The 23,770-nt window shown below is 34.3% G+C and overlaps 5 protein-coding genes across 5 annotated transcripts; 3 read left to right on the top strand and 2 right to left on the bottom strand.

Annotated features, from left to right (window-relative positions):
* Positions 1-16: 16 nt before the first annotated feature.
* LOC121797071 (RING-H2 finger protein ATL39-like) lies at positions 17-544 on the bottom strand. The gene has a single exon (XM_042195807.1). The coding sequence runs from the start codon at positions 542-544 to the stop codon at positions 17-19; it is 528 nt and encodes a 175-aa protein (XP_042051741.1).
* A 4,195-nt stretch (positions 545-4,739) lies between these two features.
* LOC121793670 lies at positions 4,740-5,307 on the top strand. The gene has a single exon (XM_042191708.1). The coding sequence runs from the start codon at positions 4,803-4,805 to the stop codon at positions 5,169-5,171; it is 369 nt and encodes a 122-aa protein (XP_042047642.1). The 5' UTR covers positions 4,740-4,802; the 3' UTR covers positions 5,172-5,307.
* Positions 5,308-6,469: 1,162 nt separating this feature from the next.
* Positions 6,470-9,017, top strand: LOC121796254 (40S ribosomal protein S3-3). Its single transcript, XM_042195048.1, has 6 exons — positions 6,470-6,621; positions 6,700-6,847; positions 6,985-7,156; positions 8,293-8,347; positions 8,433-8,564; positions 8,646-9,017. Exons 1-6 carry the CDS (start codon positions 6,589-6,591, stop codon positions 8,805-8,807), a joined length of 702 nt encoding a protein of 233 aa, XP_042050982.1. The 5' UTR covers positions 6,470-6,588; the 3' UTR covers positions 8,808-9,017.
* A 742-nt stretch (positions 9,018-9,759) lies between these two features.
* On the top strand, positions 9,760-12,948 carry LOC121796255 (40S ribosomal protein S3-3). Its single transcript, XM_042195049.1, has 6 exons — positions 9,760-9,896; positions 9,978-10,125; positions 10,282-10,453; positions 12,222-12,276; positions 12,366-12,497; positions 12,579-12,948. The coding sequence occupies exons 1-6, from the start codon at positions 9,864-9,866 to the stop codon at positions 12,738-12,740; spliced, it is 702 nt and encodes a 233-aa protein (XP_042050983.1). The 5' UTR covers positions 9,760-9,863; the 3' UTR covers positions 12,741-12,948.
* Positions 12,949-18,713: 5,765 nt separating this feature from the next.
* Positions 18,714-20,501, bottom strand: LOC121793387 (protein ELF4-LIKE 2-like). Its single transcript, XM_042191386.1, has 2 exons — positions 20,302-20,501; positions 18,714-19,287 (listed from the first exon to the last, which is right to left on the bottom strand). Exon 2 carries the CDS (start codon positions 19,241-19,243, stop codon positions 18,911-18,913), a length of 333 nt encoding a protein of 110 aa, XP_042047320.1. The 5' UTR covers positions 19,244-19,287; positions 20,302-20,501; the 3' UTR covers positions 18,714-18,910.
* Positions 20,502-23,770: the final 3,269 nt, after the last annotated feature.

Here is a 23,770-nt window from a genome sequence, read left to right as displayed (position 1 = left end):
AAAACTAGAAAGGCTTCTAAACTAATGAGCCCGGACCTAGCAACACTTCCCGGGAATGCTCCGTCTCCTCCACCGCGGCTGCCGGGTGGTGGAGCGGCGATGGCTCCACCGGCGAACGGCAAAGAGGGCAGTCCATGTGGGAGTAGAGCCACATATCAATACAAGGTGCATGAAAGTAATGCTTACAGTTAGGCAGCTGTTTTATTTCTTCACCTTGTTCAAACACTGAGAGGCAAACTGCACACTCAGAATCACCACCACCACCATCTTGCCCCTTTCCACCGCCCTCGTACTTGAAGCTAGCGACCGAGATCGCGGGAGAGTCGGCGATCCTCCACGTCGCAGCCTGGCGCGGCCGTCTGTGTCTGACTCTCTGCGGCGGCCTTTGATCCGCGCACCATCTCACGATGACGATGTTGTAGAGCACGAGCACGATAACCGCTGTTGCGACAACAACGAGGCCGTAGTAGAGCATCTCGGAGCTCGACCTTGCTAGCGGAGGCGGTGTGGGTGGTGTTGTAGAGGAGCTTTGAGGGTCTGCCATGGTTTTCTTTGGAGAGAAGAAAAGAGGAGAGGTTTCTTATGAAGTTGATTTGAGTATTTGAAGAAACTAATGATAGGAGAATCTCACCTGATTGTGATTATTTAATAATAGTGCGATTGTCACAACTGAAACTGTGTGTGTGTGTGATAGTTGGTGTGATGTTGCTGTCTGAGGGTAGCAATATGTTGTAATTGGCCATTTGAAGCCTCTTGCAAGTTATATGGTGCAATCACATATGCAATTTAGTGTGGAAATTTGTATGCTTAAGAAACCAGAATGTTGACAAATAAACCTTTTCTATTATATCTGTATTTATTTATTTAATTTCTAAATAGTGTAAGATTCAGATGAATGAACCAGAGTTCTAGCTGTAGTTCTCATTCCATTTTATAATGGTAAAAAACAAATAATGGATAAGTTACCAAATTATTTAAAACTGGGCTATTTGTTTGCTTGTTTCCAAATTACTGCTTTGTTTGCTTGTTTCCAAGTTATTTGTCAATATTCATCTTTAAGCCTTATCCGTTACTAAAATGACTGAACTACCCTCCTCAATCTCAAATACTACTATTTCTCAAGGCAAATTATCTAGAGTATATATTTCTTGTGCAATTGAAACCATATTATTACATGTTGAACCATGTAACCATGTAAACCATGGTTATAGTATAAATTTGGGCTGAGATAAAAAACAAATTGTTTAATTAAGATATATGAGTAAGAGCCAATCTTTGGAAGATGTCGTTTGACATAATCGACATGGCAAAACCAATTATTTGCCGGAATGAAGAAGCCAAAAATCTTGTGAGATGCTACTAAGGTGGAATGCTATTTTCTTCGCTTTTCTACTATTGGTGCAATTTTGTTTTCTTTGGCATAGGTTCGAATCTTCGTGTCTCTATGTGTGTTTTTTTTGAGTTTGTAAACAACTCAACACTAAACAGGATTTTTTTTCCAAGCTAAGCATGGCTGGGATTACTGATGATCAATGCACCTTTTGCAAGGAGAAACAAAACAAAGTTGAGAAACTTTTTTTCAATTGTAATGTTTCGTCTAACCTTTGGTACATTTCGTGTGAGTAGTGGAACATTTCACTATGTCCTTAAAATTACGCAGAAGCATGCTTACTGTCTTGGCCTAACGCTCCATTTAGGAAGTTCGATAATAAGATTTGGACCTCCATATTCTACGTTAAACTTGTGGTCAATTTAGAATATTCAATATAAAATTTTGTTTCAATACTTCAATCCCAATGGGATTTGAGAAGAAAATAGTACTTTTTTGATGTCTTGGTATGTCTTCGTAGTTGGGTACGGACTTGGTGTTCAGACTAAAGGCTGAACGACACAGGAGTTTGATTCGGACAAATAACATATAGAAAAAATGAATGTGATGACATTGGAAATTCATATATGTTCTCTCATCTTCTGTCTACGATGCAATATGAAGCTTAGAGCATCCACATCGGGGAGCAGGCTCCGTCCGTCCGTCCGTACCAGCGAGCAGGGCGACGTGACACGTTTCTATTGGCCGTTGGCATTTTCTTTTTCTTTTTTTTTTAAAATCGAAAATAATACCAAAAATAAAAATATATATTTTCGGATTCCTAAAAACATACAGATTTTATTACCATTTTTTGACATTTTTTTGAATTTTTTTTAAAAAATTAATCCCAAAATCATATATTAATACACACATTCATCATCCATTTGGGCGAAATTCGGCCACGAGTAGTGGGTTTTTTTAATTTTATGAATTTAATTATGTAATTTTTTAATTTTTAGGATTTATATTATGTAATTATGTAATTTTTAAGACTTTAATTATGTAATTTTTAATTTCTATGATTTTAATTATGTAATTTTTAATTTTTTTGTAATTTGTAATATTATTTCGGTTATTTTTAATGAATTTTAATTTTGTGGAAATGTTTTTATTTAAATTGAATAATGGAATGGTGGGACCCTTGTGCTCATCCTTGCGGAAGAGCATGGATGTGGGTGTTGTGCTCTTACCTAAGAGGAGTGAATAAAAGTGGGGCCGGGCCCACATCCGTGCTCATTGGCAAGAGCACAGATATGGATGCTCTTATGATTGTCTTCTTTTTTTATATTACATGGAGCTTATGATGTCAGTTTCCTCATATGCGTGTCTAGTTTGCTGTGGTTTTGCTTAGTTTATTTTGTAGTAAAGGTGTTCCTAAATGTGCTTTACTTTGTATCTCATTGTGCTTTACTTTGTATCTCATTGGTGAGTCGTTGCTCTTTATATATTTTTTGTCGATGCCAATTTGATATCTAATGTACACAAGACTAGACTAGCTCGCCACGTATTGATATGGTTTGTAACATTTATACTAATTCTTCATAAAAAAAAATACTAGAATAAGGAGTACCATTGAAGGCTAAAGCTATCAAGAGAGAACGACACACATATTGACAACCCAAATGTGTTAACTGATTCCATGACAGGGATCTCACGTCGCCTAAACCCATCACCAAATACCTTCAAGTCATATCTCCTTAACAATCAACATGGCATATCTTTTCCTATTTAGCATATCTTTCAGTTATCTTTATTTATTTTTCATATCTTTTGTAAGGTTTTATTTTCAGTTAATAGGTTATTGACCTATCGAGCCTGAGCACCACGATTTGAACGAACAAATAGAGGATAAGATAAACCCTAATTGAGGTGTTAAGGGCTAGAACCGAGAATGAGAATCAGTTTAACTTTATTTCTCAATGATGAAAATACTATAGAATTCTAAACTCTAAATCTTATCTTGCTAATCAAGATAAATAATTAAATAAAAACTTATAAAAAATATGGAAAATAAACAAAAATAACTAAAATATATGCTAAACCAAAAAGATACGTTAAATAGAAAAACGATATGCCGTGTTGGTTGTTGAGGAGATATGGCTCGAAGGTATTTGGTGATGGGTTTAGGCAACATGGGATCCCTATCATTCTCCGCGACCAGAAAACACATTGTGAATTTAGTTGCATTATTAGAGCATCAGCAATGGCGGACGTCACCGCGGAATTTCCACCGGCGTGCGGGAATTCCGTGGCGGACGTCCGCCATTGTGCGTGGCATGCACGAATACGAAATTCCGTCGAGGAATTCGCAGTTCCGCGGCGTTCCGCGGAATTCCACGGGAAATTCCATGCGGACGTCCGCGCAGAATTCTCGTTTATTGAATTAAATGTTTTTTTAATTTATATAAATTATTGAAATGTATTTTTTTTTTAATTTGGTGAAATGTACTTTTATTTTCTTAATGGATTTTTTTCCTATTTGTGTCGAAATTTTAATTCTGTTAATTGTTTAATTCCAGAAACTGTTTAATTTGTGATTTTTTTTATTGTGGGAAGTCCGTCGGGAAATCTGCGGGGAATTCCGCCACTGTGCAGTGGGAAGTCCGTATGAAGTGACATGAGGTGTTTTTAAGAATTCCGCTGGGAACTCCGCGTCACTGCTCATGCTCTTAGGCCATCCACAATAGGCGCCCAGCGACCGCCCAGCCGAGCGCCGGCGCTGGGCGATCTATTGCAGCCGCCCAGCGGGCGATTGGAGAGAGAAACCGCGCAGCGCTGGGCGGTGCGCTGGGCGGTCCGTTCGGCGCTATTGCAGCGCCCGGATCGCCCAGCGCACCGCCTAGCGCGAAAAAATAAATTTTTTTTTTCGAAACACTATATATACGCGCTTTGTTCGTCATTTTCCCGTATATGTCTCGTAAATTAAATTTCGCATATTGTGTGATTGTTAATTATTTCATTTTGTATATATTTGTTAATAGTGATGTGGATAGTATTATTAATGTTTCTCGTATATGTCTCGTAAATTAAATTCCGTATATTGTGTGATTGTGAATTATTTCATTTTTATATAATTGTTATTAGTGATGTGGCTATTGATGTGGCTGGGCTATTTATGATGTGGCTAGGCTATGACTGGGCTATTTATGATGTGGCAGGAGGATTTTTAGTGCTGATGATGTGGCAGTGGCTAAGCTATGGCTGGGCTATTGCTATTGTGGATGGCCTTAGTGTTAAAAATAAATTTTTGAATGAAGAAAATAGTGGCAAAATGAGAGGGGATAACGTTATCCACGACACGCAAATCAGGTATTCGCCACGTCGGATACCCATCGATTCTCCACCTCTCCTTATTAGATATTTTCTTCAACTCCGATACCATCAAGAGATTCAAATCACTCTCTCTCACTTCGCACACTCACACACATTCAAAATGGCCTCAACCTCAGCCGTGTCAATAGCGCTGCCGCTCCCCCGCGCCGCCACAATTCGGCCGCCCTCCTCCGACGCCTTCGTCAAGGGCACGCCGCTGAGGCCGTCGTCCAGGTCTAAGGCTTCCGCCGCCGCTAGATTTGAAGTGATCAAGGCTTCTAATTCCTTCAAGGAGAAGGCCGCGGCTGGACTGACTGCCGCCGCGCTGACCGCCTCCATGGTCGTCCCCGACGTGGCGGAGGCGGCCAGCGGAGGCTCCCCCTCGCTCAAGAACTTCCTGCTCAGCATCGTCGCCGGCGGCGTAGTGGTCTTCGCCATTGTCGGGGCGGTGGTCGGCGTCGCCAACTTCGACCCGGTCAAGCGGGGCTGAAGCTTTTCTTTTTCTCTCTGTTTTTTTTTTCTGTGAGATGTATTACTCCTCTTGTTTGTTGATAGATTAAAACTGTTACTCTTTGGAAAGAGCTTATGATTTTCGTAAAGTATCCACTAAATATTATAGAATGGCACGATATCGTCTATTTTGATAAGTTTTAATTGATCACCAATGAAGACTTTATAATAGAAGTGAAGATATTTTGATTTGATTATTGATTTTGGAAAGATCAAATTTTCGATTGGATGTAAAATTTTTAGTTATGATTTGCTTATCAATTTTGAAAAGGTAAAATTTTCAATCCCGTTTGGCCGTTTCCATAGAAAATCGAAGAACTTGAAACGATCAAAATTGAACGGAAAACTGAATACTCACGTGTGAACAAAAAAAAATTTATTTTTCCATTGAATTGTACTAATCCCCAAACTACACCCGGAATTTTGGTGACGTACTCCCTCCGTTTCTCTATAGTTGAATCATTTTTTCATTTTGGGAAATTTCCTCTTAGTAGAGTCATTTCCCTAGTAACTTTTTTTTTCTTTCTTACTTTAGTCTCTTTTACTTTATTCTCTCTAATTTATATATTTTACTTTATTCTCTCTACTTTTTTATTCTCTTACTTTTTTATCTATTTATTTAACATATTCAACATCCTTTTCTTAAACTCCGTGCCGAAAATTTGTGCCTCAACTATGAAGAAACGGATGGAGTAATAATCACGCAAATTTACTCCATTTTTTTAAATCTACATTGCTCACATATGGATGTGTTTTAGAAGATTTATTTGTTAAATAAACGCAAAGTGTCAGAAGACCCATGAAATTGTCAAATTCTATATTCCACTACTTTAAAAATCAGTCAAATAAATCATTAAGTTTGAATTTGTTTTCAAATATCCCATTACCAAAAAATTTGGTCACTTATATATGTAATACTCATATCATTAATATTTTTAAGTTTAAACAAAACAACACAATTTTCGATATAAAATAGATGACTTACTTAAAATTAATGACAAGGACTTTCATGTCCATATGATTTGTTATCTACCATATCAGATATAGTTTTAGCAAAATTAATTTGCAAACAAATTTAAATTTTATGATTTTGAAGCTCCCGAACAAAGTAAAAGTATTTTAGCAATTTTTTTATTAAAAATCAGGCCATTTTCTGTAGTCTTAAAAATGCTAGTCATTTTTATAAATACAAAAATTATTTGTTTGCAAGTGTCAAAAAATTTGATGCCTAACAACTTGATTGGGCCAATATTAACCAATACTTCGAAAACCCAAATGAAGCCCATTAGCACCCAACAATAATATAAAGCCTTCAATAGACTCCAAAACCCTAATCGAAATTTAGGGCTTCCACATTCTCGCACCATTCTCAGATTTGCTCTTCTGCAACCGTAAACATGGCGGCGACTCAGATGAGCAAGAAGCGAAAGGTATTTGCATCATTAACTCCAAAATTTGTGTGTGTGTAATTGATTTTTAATTTCATCTGATTTATTGGATGTGTGCAGTTTGTGGCTGATGGAGTGTTCTTCGCGGAGTTGAACGAGGTGCTCACTCGTGAGCTGGCGGAGGACGGATACTCCGGCGTCGAGGTTAGGGTTACTCCAATGAGGACTGAGATCATCATCCGAGCTACCCGCACCCAAAACGTTCTCGGTTAGTATCGCTCTCTTTTAACTCGTTGCGTTAATTTTGAATTCTGTTGTCAGTTTTTTCGATTTGCTGATCAATTTGAAAATATAGTTCACGCTTTTTTCGATGTTGATTGTATTAACCTTGCTTGATTACAACAGGAGAGAAGGGGAGGAGGATTAGAGAGCTTACCTCAGTGGTGCAGAAGAGGTTTAAGTTTCCAGAAAACAGCGTGGAGCTGTATGCTGAGAAGGTTAACAACAGAGGGCTTTGCGCCATTGCTCAGGCTGAATCCCTTCGCTACAAACTCCTTGGTGGTCTTGCTGTTAGACGGTAATTAGTTTAATCCTTTTACTTGATATTGTTTATATTGAAAATTATGTGCCACTATTAGCTGCATCATTCGTTTATAGATTGATTGATATCTGTGACTGAGTAAAACTTACATGTCATCTTCCAAGCAATTTTGCTGATTTAGTACCAATTTTTGTGTCAGATGATGACTGTATAAATTGTCTTCTCTGTGCAATTATGATCATGAGATATACCATCTTCATGTTGTATCCATAGAGAAGGCACATGATTGTGTCTGATCTAGCTCTGTTCAGTGTTCATAGGTTTACATGTTCATGTTCATGTTCATTTACAAAGTTTAATCACACTAGAATGTTATAAATACTTCTCTTTGGTCATGTTTCATTCATGTTGGTTTACATCTGATAAAAGATGCTGTATTATAAAGGATTTTTTTCAAGATATTACTGTGTGCAACCAAGTAAAACCTTTCATGTCCTCTTCAAAGCAATTTTGGTGTTTCTGTACCAATTTTTGTGTCGGATGATGACTAGAGAAATTGTCTTCCCTGTGTAATTATTTTCATGAAATGTACTATCATCATGTTGTAATCACGGAGGAGGCACATGATTGTATCTGGTCTAGCTTTGTTCAATATTTTTAGGATTTAACAATTAGGTTATTTAAAGAGTTTATTTTCAAACACTGGAATGTTATAAGTAGTTCTATTTCCAAACAGTAAAGGTTTTATTTCTAAATAATTACGGTGTGTGAAGTGAGAAACATAATTATGTGAGAAACAAAATTATCTGATCTAGTTCAGTGTAGTGTCTGTAGGAACTGAAAATTATATTATATGCAGTGTTAAATTTCTGATTCTGGTTAGTAGTATACTATCTGTCAACTGAAACTGCATTGTATGTTTCTATTATAATTCATCAGAAATGTCACTGGCTCTTGATATTATGTTATCCTAAAAGCAATTTTGGTTTGTCAATACCAATTTTTGTGTTGGATGGTGACTAGATGAATTTTCTTCTCTATGCCTTTATAACCATGAAGCGTGCCATGCTCATATTGTAACATGGAGTAGGCACACGATTACTAATTAATTCAATTAGGATATATTTCATTAAAATCCAATTTGTCCCTAACTTGAATTTCTTGTTTCTCAGGGCATGCTATGGTGTTCTAAGATTTGTTATGGAGAATGGGGCTAAGGGTTGTGAGGTATGCTATTTTCTGTTGAAATTCCACTCATCCGTCCCTATTTTTGCTCCACTGTAGATTAATTTAATTCACTTGTGGTTCATAGGTTATCGTTAGTGGGAAACTTAGGGCTCAGCGTGCAAAGTCCATGAAATTCAAGGATGGGTACATGATTTCTTCTGGTCAACCAGTTAAAGAATACATCGACTCTGCTGTCAGACACGTTCTTCTCAGACAGGTAGGATCTGTATTTATACTTGATCATGTTGTGTGTATTCGATTTTTTTCCTTCTCACCTTGTGTTATTCCATTTGCTTAGGGAGTTCTTGGTATCAAGGTGAAGATCATGCTTGATTGGGATCCTAAGGGAAAGCTTGGTCCGGTTACTCCTCTTCCGGATATTGTCATCATTCATCCTCCGAAGGAAGAAGAAGCATTCCGCCCAGCTTTGGCACCAGCTGAGGTTGAGGTCGAAGTATAGATTCGAACCCAATACGAGGTTTAGAATTTGGGTTATTTTGAATGTTTTGCGAATGTTATTATGGCATCGTTTTGTCAGTTAGAACATATATAAAAGTCATCTCCAATTTTTCATCCATTACACAGTAATTTCTTATGTTGGATTGATTTCTGTCACCTAACATTCTTGTTTTTTTGATCATTTGATTGAGAGTTTTTTTACTACGACAAATCTTGTTCAATTTATTTTTGTCCAGCTGTATATAGTGTTCTTTTATATTATAATCTATCGGCTGTTGTTGAAGTTTAAGATCGTGGTATTTTTCGTGCTATGTATCTGAAATACAAACAACGTTAAAATTTGTGAAACTGTATCAAGAGTTCTGGGCTTCGATTAGCAGATAGATACTCGTGTTTAGATTTATGTGATCCTTACCGCCTTAAAATCTACCTATCCTCATTTTCACTATTATTTTTTAATTTTTTTTATGTTATCAAATGAAATAAAGTAATATAAATAAAAGGAAAAATAACATAAATTAAAGGTAAAATAGAAAAATAACATAAATTTTGGAAAATGACCATGATTAATTTTTTTTCTTTCTAGAAAGAGAAAAATGAGATGAGATTTTGATAGAGATTTTCGTCGAACACAGTACCGATGGTGGGACACAACAACTCCAAAAAATCTGATTTTCATTGCTAGCAAAGTGCCGGAACCCTGAGGTTGTTAAATCATGGTACTTTATCTCAAAATTATTCTAGGTCGAAAATATTTGATTGTCTGCACGCGTAAATTATATTGATGAATTTTATAAAACAACACAATTTTCTTAGTATTTAAATAACGACTTCATTAAACAAAACAATTATGCTGGTAATTGTTATAAGCCCAAAACTTATTGTTTGTTTTAAGAAAAAATTTGATTGGGCCGAATAGGCCCAATATAGGAGCCCTAAGTTTAAGTGAAATCCAGCAATCAAATAAATTACTCCTACGTTATAACACACTCCAAACCCTAGGGCTTTTCCTCATTCTCGCGGACGAATCCCCTGATCTGAGCTTCTGCAACCAACCATGGCGGCGACTCAGATGAGCAAAAAGCGAAAGGTTTTGCATCATTAAATCCAAATTCGTGTGTTTGTCTGTTATTTATGTTCGGTTTCAGCTAATTTATTGAATGTGCCGCAGTTCGTAGCTGATGGAGTGTTCTTCGCTGAGTTGAACGAGGTTCTCACTCGTGAGCTGGCGGAGGATGGATACTCCGGCGTCGAGGTTAGGGTTACTCCAATGAGGACTGAGATCATCATCCGAGCTACCCGCACCCAAAACGTTCTCGGTTAGTATCGCTCTTTTTGTCTCGTTGCATTGATTTTGATTTTTTTTCATAGAATTTATCGACAGCTTTTTTGATTTGGTGATAAATTTAAAAAATGATGTTTTTAGTTAAGTTTTTTTGATTTGTTGGTAGTGGTAACTTGATTGATTGCAACAGGAGAGAAGGGGAGGAGGATTAGGGAGCTCACCTCTGTGGTGCAGAAGAGGTTTAAGTTTCCAGAAAACAGCGTGGAGCTGTATGCTGAGAAGGTTAACAACAGAGGGCTGTGCGCCATTGCCCAGGCTGAATCCCTTCGCTACAAACTCCTTGGTGGTCTTGCTGTTAGACGGTAATTAGTTAAATCCTTTTACTTGATATTGTTTATATTGAAAATTATTTGCTACTATTAGCTGCACCATTCGTTTATTGATTGATTGATGTGTGAATGGGTAAAACTTTCATGTCTTCTTCAAAGCAATTTTGGTGTTTTAGTACCAATTTTTGTGTCGGATGATGACTAGATAGATTATCTTCTCTGTGCAATTATCGTCATGAAATGTTTATCATGTTGTAGTCATGGAGGAGGCACATGATTTTCTTATCTAGCTCTGATTAGTGTCTATAGGTATTGAAAACTAACTCATATGCAGAGTTCAATTTCAGACACTGGAATGTTATAAGTAGTTCCAATTTGCATTCATGAGAAGTATGGGTTTCCAAGTGCTTTTTATCTAAATGATTACAGTGTGCAGTGTTGTTAGGGTCGCGGGGCGCACCGGGTCGATGAGGTGAAAATTTGGGTCGCGGGTCGACGAGTCGACGGGGTCGAGAGACCCACAAATCTAGGCTAATTTTTTTCCTTTTAATATTAAATAAAATAAATATATTGCTCTAATGTTTATAATATATCAAATAATATAAATGTAGACGCAATTCATGTGAATAGAGATAAAGTGGAAAATAGAAATGATCAAAATATCAAAACAGTTCATAAGTCATAACACAATAAATAATTGAAACCATTGTCTGAAAATATCAAAACAAAGGAATATATGAAGGGTGGCAGCAAAAGATCTTTGAATTGTTTATTTGTTTAGGAGTGAAGAGGCCGAATTCTAATTTGTAGAAAGTAGGTTTGAAAAGTTTGATGTGGTGCATGCATATATATAGAGAATCGTGATTGAGAGAGTCAGAAAACATGTGAGAGATTTGAGAAAATCAGATATAGCATGTGTTTAGGGCGACCCAGGCGACCCACTCGACCCAGGCGACCCAACGGCGACCCTGTATCTCGATCAACCCACCCATGTTGGGGCGGTGATGGTCTCGACCCGGGCGACCCGAGCGACCCCAACGACATTTTGACAACACTGACAGTGTGTGATGTTCTTAAAACTATCATGTCATCTTCAAAGCAATTTTGGTTTTTCTGTTCCAATTTTTTTGTCGTATGATGACTCGAAAAATTTTCTTCATGTGCAATCATCATGAAGTGTACTATCCTTGTGTTGTTGTCATGGAGGAGGCACATAATTGTCTGATCTAGCTCTGTTTAGTGTCTGTTTATGGTGTAGTATTAAATTTCAGGCAGTCCAATGTCATAAAGTAGTTCCATTTTGTCCTGTTGCATTCATGTAAGTTGCACATGATTAGATTTCCTAAATCTTTCTGAGTAATGGGTCTAAAATTTGAAAATTGAGTCTTTGGTTAATATATACTATGTTAATTGAAGCTACATTGTATGTTTCTATTATAATACTAATTCATAAGAAATGTGACTGGCTCATGATACTATGTCATCCTAAAAGCAATTTTGGTGTTCCAATACCATTGTTTGTGTCGGATGATGACTAGATGAATTGTCTTCTCTATGTGTTTATCACCATGAAGTGTATCATGCTCATGTTGTGACATGGAGTAGGCACATGATTACAGATTAATTCAATTAGGATTACTTATCAGTCGTAGGATATTATTGTAGTTAAAGAAATATCTTTGATGGGTATTTTTTGGATGTTATTTTGTAATTTGAGTGATATTTTGCACGGCTTATATGTTATGGTGTGCACAATCATTAAAATCCAGTTCGTTCCTAACTTGAATATCTTGTTTCTCAGGGCTTGCTATGGTGTTCTTAGATTTGTTATGGAGAATGGGGCAAAGGGTTGCGAGGTAAGTTAGTTTGTGTTGAACTTCCACTCATTCTACTCTATTTTTCTGCTCCACGTTAGATTAATTTAATTCACGTGTGTGGTTCGTAGGTTATCGTTAGTGGGAAACTTAGGGCTCAGCGTGCCAAATCCATGAAGTTCAAGGATGGATACATGATTTCTTCTGGTCAACCAGTTAAAGAATACATCGACTCTGCTGTTAGACACGTTCTTCTCAGACAGGTAAACTTTTTTTGTTTTTACTCTTATCATACTGTGCGTTTTCGTATTTTTTCCTTACCTTGTGTAATTTCATCTGCTTAGGGAGTACTTGGTATCAAGGTGAAGATCATGCTTGATTGGGATCCCAAGGGGAAGCTTGGTCCGGTTACTCCTCTTCCGGATATTGTCATCATTCATCCTCCAAAGGAAGAAGAAGCATTCCGCCCAGCTTTGGCACCGGCTGAGGTTGAGGTTGAAGTATAGTATCGAATCCAATGCTTTGTTTAGAATTTGAGTTCTTTTGAATGTTTTGCGAATGTTGTTGTGGCATCTTTTTGTCGGTTTATAACATATATAAAAGTTATCTCCAATTTTCGATCTGTCACAGCAATTTCTTATGTTGGATTGAATAGTCTGTCACCTAACATTATAGTTTTTGATAATTTGATTGAGAGAGTTTTTATCATCAGTACGATAAGTGTTCGTGAAATTTATTTTTATCCCGCTGTAAATAGTGTTGTTTTATATTATGAAGAAATAACTGTTTTTAAAGTATTAGATTGATTTGTTTTGAATCTATATCAAGATTTCTGGCTGTGAAAGTGGATGCATGTAATGTAGTGTACCATATTTAATTAACTCTTTACGTATTTGCTTTTGAAACTAAGAAGATTAGGCCAATTTAGCATGGTATCTTACTGGAAAAAAATTATTATGGAAAAACTAAAATTTAATTAAATATTTTACATAATTTTAATAAACAAACGAATAATTTAGAATTTATAATTTACCTTAAAATAGTCAATATAATACTTTTATCGTCATATCTAATTGTTTGAAATAAGAAAATTGCTAAATGCGATCCACACACCAACTCTGGTAAGAGCAACTTATTTTTTTAAAGTCCAAATCAAGTTGATCTGCAATAAATGGTCCATGTGGATCTCAAATTTTGTTTTCTTCTATATTGTTTACTTATTTTTCATGTTTTGTTTTTACATTGCAATTATATTGTTGGGTTGTTAGACAAGGTTATTTATTGGCGGACCTAATGGCTATTTCTTGTGTTGGTTTGTAAGCATTTTGAAGAATGAGATAATTGACCTAATGATTTAAGGCTGCTTCATATCTAAAAGTAGGAATTGATCCTCTTTCCATTTAGTTAAGAATGTACGAGTCTCAGACCACTTAATCACGTCCATTGAGTTCATTGCAATCATATTTTGATTGGATGTTTTAGTAGTATGATGAGGAGGATTTGAGAATGGACGATCATCGCACCATTAATCATTAGTTTGTCCAATATTAAATTATATACTTTCTTGAAAAAAATATTAATTATACTTTCTTTAAGGAAATATTTAATAAGAGACAGTGATATGAGATAAGATAAAGAGATTATTATATTTAAGACACATGTATCTGGATCCAACTATTGTTGTAGGAAGTAGGAACCTAGCTAAATTATTCATGATTGTGCCATTCTTTATATTGAACAAGAGTTTTCATTTCAACCTTTCCATATATATATACACATACCCTAAGATTATGCTTGCTTTTAGGTGAATAGGTCATGCTAGTTCAAAAACACTCAAAAATCATGATTGAGGAGCTCAAGAATTCAAAATGTTCTTTGAAAGTGTCTCAAATTTGGCATCTCACTAGGATTGCATCATTACCTCCTCAACAAAAGTTCAAAGCTCAAATCAAACCAAGTTTTTTAATGTTTAGGGACAATTTGATAGGATAATCAATCCATCTATCTTGGAGTTTATGAGATCAAAATATTTTAAAATATGTAATCTTATCGTGTTTTGTTTTATTTATCTTCCCCACCAAATCGTCCTTTAATTTTATAAACATTGAAGATTAAGGTAAAAAAAAATAATCCAAAATGCATGTCTCCAACAGATCTCAACATAAATACAGTTTGATATAGAAGGTTTGGTATTTGCTAGAATAGGATAAAGAAATTATAGATCATCAGATAAAATTAAAACATAGAGAAACATCGAAACACCTACTTTAACAACGTGTATAAAATAACCAAAATGATAATATATTCTTGTAATTATGCTCAAATGATTGTACATAAACTTGTATTTTTCCCTTAGTTTGAACGAATGAAACATTTTGAAGTATTGAAACTAAACATTTAAATTAAATTAAAAAGTTAAAACAATACTCCCTCCGTCCCCAAAAAGTATGAACTCTCTAATTTTGAAAAATTCAAACAACATATTAACCATACACATCATTTTATTTACAACTTATACCATTACCATTAAAACTTATATCATTGCAATAGTGTGGACCTCACTTTCCACTAACATTATTTCCGCTACCCTTTCTCACACTCTCTCTTACTTTTCCACTTATTTATTAAAACTAGTGCTAAATTCATTGTTCATACTCTTTAGAGACGGAGGAGGGAGTATTTAGAAATTTATCTTATCCCTAACTTCCTTAAATATATTACAAATAGGAAGTAGATACTCTCTTTATTACCAACCCAACAAACTTAAATGAACCAACTCACCAATAAAAGATGAGACAGAATCATGAATTTCAATAACATGCATGTAATGCTAGCTTTTGATCCGGTTAGTATAGCTGTAACAATTTGACATGTATTCAATGAGAATTAATATATATGTATCAGTGAAATTATTGAAGCAGAGTTTTGATTTTAAGAGAGAAATCAGGTTTTTCTGAGAATGAGAGAATCGGTTTCTTCAAAAACTTTTTTATAAATAATCAAAGACTTCACACATATTATAATAGGGTACAAACTCTAAACTTTTCAACACAGTATCAATACAATGTCAACACAGTGTAAAATTTCAAGATTTTGATATCAACACAATGTCAATACAATGTCAACACATCATGATCAACCGTTGACATTTTGTTGATATTTTTTATTGCTACTATTTTATCATCTATTGATATTTTCTAATTGTCCAGATCATAGTTTGGAGTTTGTACAATATTTATAGTTTGCATTTGATCACATTCCTATTATAATACGTGTGCTAAAAAAATCTTCTATAATTAGCAAAACGTATCAAATCTAAATGAGGAGATAATTTAAACTTCAAATACTTGATCAACTAGATAAGGGATTCTAGAACTCGAATTTCACAACCTCAGAATCACCATAGACATAGTAATCATTGCAAATAGATTAAATTTGTGATATAACTACAAGGTGGAAAAGTGATTTTTCCAACCCACTGATTTGATTAGAAATTAATTATTGTGGGATGACACGAGGTTGTTGGAATTTGGAAATCAATAATGGAATGATGATCTAGATAGAGAATAAATGGTCTCAGCCTAATAAGGGCAAAATAAACCATCATATCACCAATATATTATGTGACACCAAAAAATAGGGTAATACATGAATCTACATGAAAAAAATTAAATTAAAATTTTTATTTTAAAAAGAATAGTGTAATAAAATCGTGCAAGAGCTATATATTCTCTAGCAGTCACCTAAGTGGTCCCTTTTATTTTTCCTAAGATTAGAAAATTTGGAGCCCATTGACATGTCCCACCAACAAAATCATAGGTACAATAATTGAGTATATAATCTTTTATATTTGTTGTTTTCATTAATTTGGAGATAATTGCAAGATTAACTACACTATTTTGTTTTGTTTTTGCTTGCTATTTTTGTTCATCTACTTTGCTGGTTGTTGATGACTCTTGCTCCTATTGTTCTATCATCACTTGCAGTTTTCCTTCACTTTTTATAATTGATAATTTATTAAATACTACTCCATTAATAATTTTCTTTTCACTCTTTTTTGCTCTAGATAGATCATGGAGTATATCAAATTACAAAGTAATTTGTTTTTTTTTAAAGTAAAATAAATTACAAAGTTATTTGTTAATTTTGTACAATTGCAAATTTGTGAATTAAAAGTTCGACCAATATCTCTTCTTTCCCAATCTTTTAATTTGGGAAAAAAACAATTAACACTATTTTTTCTAGGTAGAGAATGATATCAAGATTCCTTTGTCACATGATTTTCTTCGATAACTCCTAAATACAACCAAACCACATTTGAAACTAACTAAAGAATAATTGCTTTATTTCATTTTTAGTTCTAATTTCTAGTTTTCAGTGCCTTTAATTATGCCCGTTTGCAAAGTTGCATAAATGTTAGAAAAAGTACATTAACTTTTGTGTGAAAATGTAAATATGGTTGGAATGAATGATTTGACGTTTTAGATTATTGATTTTGAAAAGTGACAAATATATTTATGCGATCTAAATTTTAATTTAACGGTGGTATGCATTTTGATTTTTTACAATAACGTAGATTATTATTGAGAAACTGTGAAATAGACCTGAATGACCAATGTTCACACATAAGGTCAATTTCCCTATTAGTGTAATTTGGCATCTATTAATCTACCAAGTACCAACTAACAACTTTAATGATGAAACACATTTTAGTTGGTAAGACGTTTTTCATTCATTCGATAAGTTAATAATTCAAATCATTACGTGAGTGAATGGAGAACCATTATGATTCCTCTTTAAAAAGAACTTACAAGTCTAATATTAGGAGTGTAAATTCAACTCGAAATTATTAAGACATTGACACAAGTTATCACAAATATAGATGAAATATATACAAGAATCATTTAGCAAGTTCGATATTAGTTCAATATATATTTTTAGATACAATTTTCAAAGATAGAGCATAATTGTATATTCTGATAACAACAGAAATCAGGTTGAGCCTAAATATATATTGTACGCGGAAGTCCAACCTGTTGCTTAGGGACTCCATCCCAGAGCCCCTCCTCCATCCCCAATATAAATCGATGTGGCCATTGACTAATTTACTTCGAACTTCACACTCAAACATAAACAGATGAATTGATCCGAATGACACAATAAAATATAGGGATAAAACAATAATTTTTAGTCGAAAAATTGTAGCCCTACTAACCTAAAATGTTCATAAAATTAAATGAAGTAAAATGAAACAAAATTCTATTTTCTTGAGCCAATGTTGAATCCCTTTATTCCTATAACTAAATACTAGTACTAGTATAAAAATACATTGAAATGTAATTGGGTAAAAAGAACCTAAGTGGAGAATAGATAAGCATGGAGTGAATAAATTTTGAGTTCAAATCCAATAAAAAAAGGACATACATTGGGTCCCTTGGCAAGTTGTTGGACCTCACTATTTACATCTCTCTCTAACCTCTCTCTTCAAACTGTAGTGTTTTGTTTTTGAACTACTCAACTTCCTATTTGTTGATCCAAAACCCCACCCCATCCAATATTTCATTTTTTTTACATTTTTCTCTCACTGTCAATGGCATCTAAGATTTTGTCATTTGCAACCCCCACCCCCCAAAAAATCAATTAAAAACTAATACTAATAAATTTTAAAAAGAAAAAAGGGTCAAAAAGCCCATCATCATCATCTCTTATCTGAGATTCTATTCCTGTGGTGGAATGTGATTGGGAACTAAAAAGATAATCTCAAAGCTGCAATCCATCAAATTATATCAGAGCATCTTTGCATTGAGTTTATTTTCTTGATACCTTTTTCCACATACAATTCCTCCACAGATTTTTTTTTTCACCAAAAAGCAAATGACCTATAGTTTTTTGACAAATTGATGAGATATGGTCAAATCCTGATAACTTTATGTGAAATTATGAAATTTAACATTGTTCTTAATTATTTCATGACGAAATACTCAAATTATCAATATATTATATATTGTCATGTGACATATACATATCTCAAACTGAATGTAATTGAGTAGATGTTAAATGTGTTGTCAAACTGATGAAGATTCGGTCAGAGATATAAACACAAATTTTGGTTATCACATATACGATTTCACCAAAGTATAACCCTCTAGACATTTACAGACAATGTTAATTTCAAGGGTTTTTGGACATTTTTAAAAATTGCAATATAGTAGTACTAGAATTTGATCAAACTCAAGAGTTTTTTGGCAAATTGTCATTCTATTAAATAAATAAAATAGAATTTGGAAAGTATAAAGAGGTCCAACATGAAGCCAACAGTAGTAGGAGGAGGAGGAACAAAAACTTTATTTTAAAAAAATAGAGAAATCAAGAGAAAAACTAGCTACGAAAAAAATGCATTCATGATGATAAAACAACCTTTTTGACAAAACACAAAAAAGCAAAAGCACACAACATTTTCAATCCTAGCTTTCATGAGATGCAGAAAATAGAGGCATTCTTGATTCAATTAGATCAAAGGTACACAAAGTTACTACAAAGCAATATCAAAATAAATAGATTTAGTGCCACTATTATTTTCTTCTATGACAAATAATATACTAGTGGTGAGAAATTGAGTTACAAACTTACTCAAACTAACCATTTTTTTTTGTTTCTTTTTCTTTACTACTCCCTTTCAAGAACCGGGCCGGTGCCTCTTGAAGGCCCCGGCCTTCCCATCGGACTTGAAGGCGCCGCTGGAGTCGCCTTCAGACGATGCATCCGTTGACTTGGAGAAGGAGGTGGAGAGATCCGAGTAGAGATCAACCACCCTCCTTATATTGTTGTTGAGCTCCCTAATTAGCCCAACATTTCTGCTCAAATTATCCGGGATTTTCGACTCGTGGTTCTGGTTAATCTCGTTGATCAGAAGCCGGTTTTGATCCAGTATGTTTTGAACTTGAACAAAGCTTTTTTGAAAATTCTGCACAACCTTCCCATCTAGCCCAGAAAATGTGTCACCCTCCATTTTTTTTCTTCACTTTCTATTTTTTTATTATATTCAAATCAAGCCTGCATAAAGAGGAAACATATATGTGGAAAATTAATTGATAATTGAACAATAAAAAGAAATGAAACATAAGAATGAGAGACAATAATGATTTTATTTGATTTTGAGGAATGCACATTATCATATCTACTAAATGTACTTGTTTATATTAAAAAAATGACCAGACAAAACATGATAAGTTTTTGAATTCTTTAAAGACAATTTGGGAATATGAGACAAAGCCTGAACTTCATATCATGCCCACCCTACCTACCCACCCCACCCCACAAAAAAGGAGGGATTAACAAGAAAACTGAAAAAAAATGTAATTTCCACAAGTTAGTAATTACTTTACTACAATAATACTAATAAGAATAATATCAACATGATTGTGTGTGGGTTGAAATTATTGCTACTGTATAATTAAAATAAATTATTAGTATTTTTTAGGGATGATGAGATGTGGAAAAGCAGATCCTATTTCCAGAAAAGGGAACCTTTTTGCAATGTACTCACAAATTTCAAAAGAAGAATCTCCACACACAAAGAGAAAAAACCAAATTAATAAAAAAAACAGTGAATAATAATGATGGACCAAAAAACAGAATTTGTTGAAATAAATTATGGCAGTGCTTGTCTCCGGAAAAATGAGAATTAAACTATTTATGGTAAACAAATGGCAGTTATATTAAGCAAGAAAGCAAAGGACGAATGGAGGAATTCAAGTGTTTTTCTCAGTTGCAGAAAACCCAAATCTCAATTCCTTTAAATGGAAACAAAAATTTAAATCGTTATTGTTGTCGCAGACCCTTTTAAGAGAAATGATCAAATCTTGAACTTTTTTTAATTTTATTTTTCCAGATAAAAAAACCCAATTTTGTCACTCTAGTTCAAAAAATTAAACAAGCAGAAATGGGTTTTTTTTTGTTTTAAATATAGCAAAGTTTCAAGAAGAAGAACGAAGAAGAGAATTTTCTTTCAAACTTTATGAAAAAGTAGATAAATATATATGTAAATATATATTAGTTTTCACATACCTTGGGAAATTGGGAGCATTATAAACGGAGGAGAAGGAGAGATCCAGAGAGAGAGAATATGAAGATATGACAGTGAGGAGGCAGCCACACTCTGTCTAAATAGTATATAATACTATGTAAAGTAATAGTACTGTTTTTCTTTCACCTCGAATTCACTTTCCTCAAATCTTGCTTCTCCACCTGTCTTTTTTTGTTTATTTATTTCAATATCTAAGTGTATTTATTAATACGTTTTTAAAAATCTATAGTATTGATTGGTTGGGTTTGGACTTTGGAGTCAATGAGGATGCATTCTCATTGAAATTGTGTATGCATCATTACTACACCTATTTTACTTTTATAATGTTTTAATTATTTTTAAAATTTAAACTTTCTCGCTAGGGCAACTCACAAACGCGTTCGCGGCGGCTGCGAGGGCGTCGAGAATAGGGTTAGATCGTGAAGGGGTGACGGGAGCGAATGGGCCAGAAGCACGACAATGGATTTGGCTGGGCTGGATGAGGGAATAGGGTGTAGAGAAGGGCATGATAACGGGACAGGAAGCGCGACACTGGGCTGGGCTCGTGAGGGGCACCGTGGCCGCGTCCTTTTTTTTTTCCTTTTTTATGGTGAAATTAAATAGATTTTTCCTTTTCTTTTGATTTTTTTCTTTTTTTTGTTGGTGAATTGAGAGAAGAGGTAGAGAAGAAAGAGAAGAAAGAAAATAATGTCTTGATTTTCCTTCAATTAGGGTTTGTACGTTATTTTTTTTAATTGGTAACTGGGCTTGAGCTTTAAATTGAATGGTTTGAGTTTCAAATGTTTAAGAAACATCCATAATATATAAATCACAAATCTTACGACACTAACCAAATGAACTCAAAGGAAGAAAATACCTCAAAATACACTAAAACAAGCAATAACAAAGTCAAAGACTTAATAGTTAAAATATAGCAATACTAATCAACAATTTTTAAGAATTTAGAAACATTCTATGTTTTTGGCAACTAAAGCAAAGATGATCATTTAAGAAAATTTACTATAGTGATGCCTAAAATTAACACATCGTTGTATTTAAATATGGAAAAGATATCATCGTGGATTTATAATTCACCGACAAAAGAAGTGGACGGATCATGTATAATGCTAGTATACAAAATAATATATTGGCTGGGCATGGGAGGAGAATGTAAATTCTTTAATAATTGCAATTGCATTTGCAATATCATAAAAAATAATTGAAACATGGAAAAATATCGACCATATGTTACAACTGGCAATTTCGTTTTCATGTTTCATAAGTATCAAAGGCTGACAAAAAAATCTTAATCCAAACAAATTGGAAACTTTATGTTAGATAGGATTTCCTTTTATTGCAAATTAGTGACGTATTATATTCAAATTGATGGAGTGTTATACATTAGATATGTGAAATAAAAAAGAAATCACTTTGAATAGTTTGTATCAATGATTGATTTTGAAATAAAACCTCTTAGTATTTGGCTGATTGAATAATGGAATTAATGAGACGTATCTAATTCCCGTAAAAATCTAACAACTTGTTTAAGTCAAATTATTTATTAATTATCAAATACTATTATGTTTTTTGGTCATTTTGTAAAAAGAAAAAGAACATATATAGTTGTAAGTTTGTAACAGAGCCAGTGAGTATAATATAATGTCAAAAACCAAATGATTATTGTGATTTTTTGATATGTTACAAAACGTCCAATTAAAAAAATGGCGAACAACATAGTAGCAGATTGCAATTAAAAACAATTAATCCATATAGTAATAAACATAATACATATAGCATGTATAGTCGCAATTAACAATTAATACATGTGTGTGTGACGACTAGTCATCTTCGTGGTGCAGTACAATTTTATGAGAAACACAAACATAAATGTCCTGAGCGTGACAACATTTAATGATATAATATATATTAGGTAGGTATGGAAGATTTCGAAATTATGACCTATAACTAAAATCACTATCTATACACATCAATACAAAATATCCATATTAGCCTAGTATCATTTCTTTTTGAGATGTTTACATGTTCAAGTTTGGTAAGTTAAGGGCTAAAACAAGAAAAAAGTGTTTATTAAATTCTCTAAATTGAATAATTTGATGTAGTTTATATTAGTTGTTGAGGGAGTATCATTTTTTACTATCTCGGAATTTGAAATTTGAGCTCTATGACTATCTAAAAAAAATTTAAATATAACCATAAACATAAAAAGGACGTTGAATTATTAACTCAAGTCCAACATATGCAATTATATTGGAGGTGGATAGAAAAGGGAATGCACAACAAAACAATAATGATAGAAACAATTCGACGACTATAAAGCTATATTTTGTGTCTATGGGTTAATAACCACTATGTTAAGTGAGTATTTAGATTTTTTTCATTATGTGTCTATCGGTTAATATCCACTATTTTAAGTGAGTATTGGATTTAATTAAGATTAAATCTTATCCACTTACTAAAATATGAAAGACTAGATTTAACCATCTTATCCATATAAGTACTACTCCTATTATAGTTTTATCGAAACATTATGGTAGAATTATCCATAATTATATTAACCCACAATAATTAAGGGTGACAACTGTCATTTGCACTATTACAAATTCGAAAATATCCTTCATTATAGTACTGAATTCACATTATTAACGCTGAATCTTAGAGCATCCACAACAGTGCTCTTGCCAACGAGCACAGTTGTGGGTCCGACCCCACTTTTTCTGTCTACTCTTAGATAAGAGCACAACAACCACAGCCGTGCTCTTCCGCAAGGACGAGCACAAGGGTCCCACCATTCTATTATTCAATTTAAATAAAAACATTTCCATAATATTAAAATTCATTAAAAAAACTGAAATAATATTACAAATTACAAATGAAATAAAAATTACATAATTAAAATCCTAAAAATTAAAAATTAATAATTAATCTCCTAAAAATTACATAATTAAAGGCTAAAATACCCCGTGGAAGACTATTCATCCGGCGGCACTACCCCCAATTGTTTTTGGAGACCCAATATCATGGCCTCATGCGATCGAAGTTGGTGGGGGGTGGAGGTGGCGCATAGGGAACGGGAGCGGGAGCGGGTTCGGGAGCATCGCCGGATGGAGTCGCGGCGCGACGGCGGTTGGCCACCGCCTTCTTTCTTCCTTGCAGTCGGCGTTGGGAACCACTTGGGCCGGCGTCGGGGTTTCCCAAGTTAGCTCCGGCAAGTTGGCTAGCCACGTCTTAGGAGCCGGCGTCGGATAGGGATACCGACCTTGACCGTTTGGAGAAGCTGCTAGAGGAGGATGTTACGCCTCCCCTATACTTCGGATGCGACCGAGTCTCCTGCCAAATGTTGAGGTACTTGAACGGCTTGTAGTTCATGGATTGGTAGGTCGATAAGGCGGAACTGCTGATGTCGACCTCGCTCCGGCCGCTCCCCGTCAACCGCTCTTCCTGGAGGTAATA

The sequence above is a fragment of the Salvia splendens genome, chromosome 3, assembly GCF_004379255.2.
Source record: "Salvia splendens isolate huo1 chromosome 3, SspV2, whole genome shotgun sequence".
Taxonomy (NCBI): Eukaryota; Viridiplantae; Streptophyta; class Magnoliopsida; order Lamiales; family Lamiaceae; genus Salvia; species Salvia splendens.
Note: the sequence above shows the minus strand (reverse complement) of the source record. Positions and strands in the feature narration are given on the sequence as shown.

Coding starts and splice junctions, on each gene's coding strand:
- LOC121797071 (XM_042195807.1), bottom strand. CDS start 544: ATGGCAGACCCTCAAAGCTCCTCTACAACACCACCCACACCGCCTCCG.
- LOC121793670 (XM_042191708.1), top strand. CDS start 4,803: ATGGCCTCAACCTCAGCCGTGTCAATAGCGCTGCCGCTCCCCCGCGCC.
- LOC121796255 (XM_042195049.1), top strand. CDS start 9,864: ATGGCGGCGACTCAGATGAGCAAAAAGCGAAAG. Junction 9,897..9,977: donor AGATGAGCAAAAAGCGAAAG/GTTTTGCATCAT, acceptor AATGTGCCGCAG/TTCGTAGCTGATGGAGTGTT. Junction 10,126..10,281: donor CCGCACCCAAAACGTTCTCG/GTTAGTATCGCT, acceptor TGATTGCAACAG/GAGAGAAGGGGAGGAGGATT.
- LOC121793387 (XM_042191386.1), bottom strand. CDS start 19,243: ATGGAGGGTGACACATTTTCTGGGCTAGATGGGAAGGTTGTGCAGAAT.
- LOC121796254 (XM_042195048.1), top strand. CDS start 6,589: ATGGCGGCGACTCAGATGAGCAAGAAGCGAAAG. Junction 6,622..6,699: donor AGATGAGCAAGAAGCGAAAG/GTATTTGCATCA, acceptor GGATGTGTGCAG/TTTGTGGCTGATGGAGTGTT. Junction 8,348..8,432: donor ATGGGGCTAAGGGTTGTGAG/GTATGCTATTTT, acceptor TGTGGTTCATAG/GTTATCGTTAGTGGGAAACT.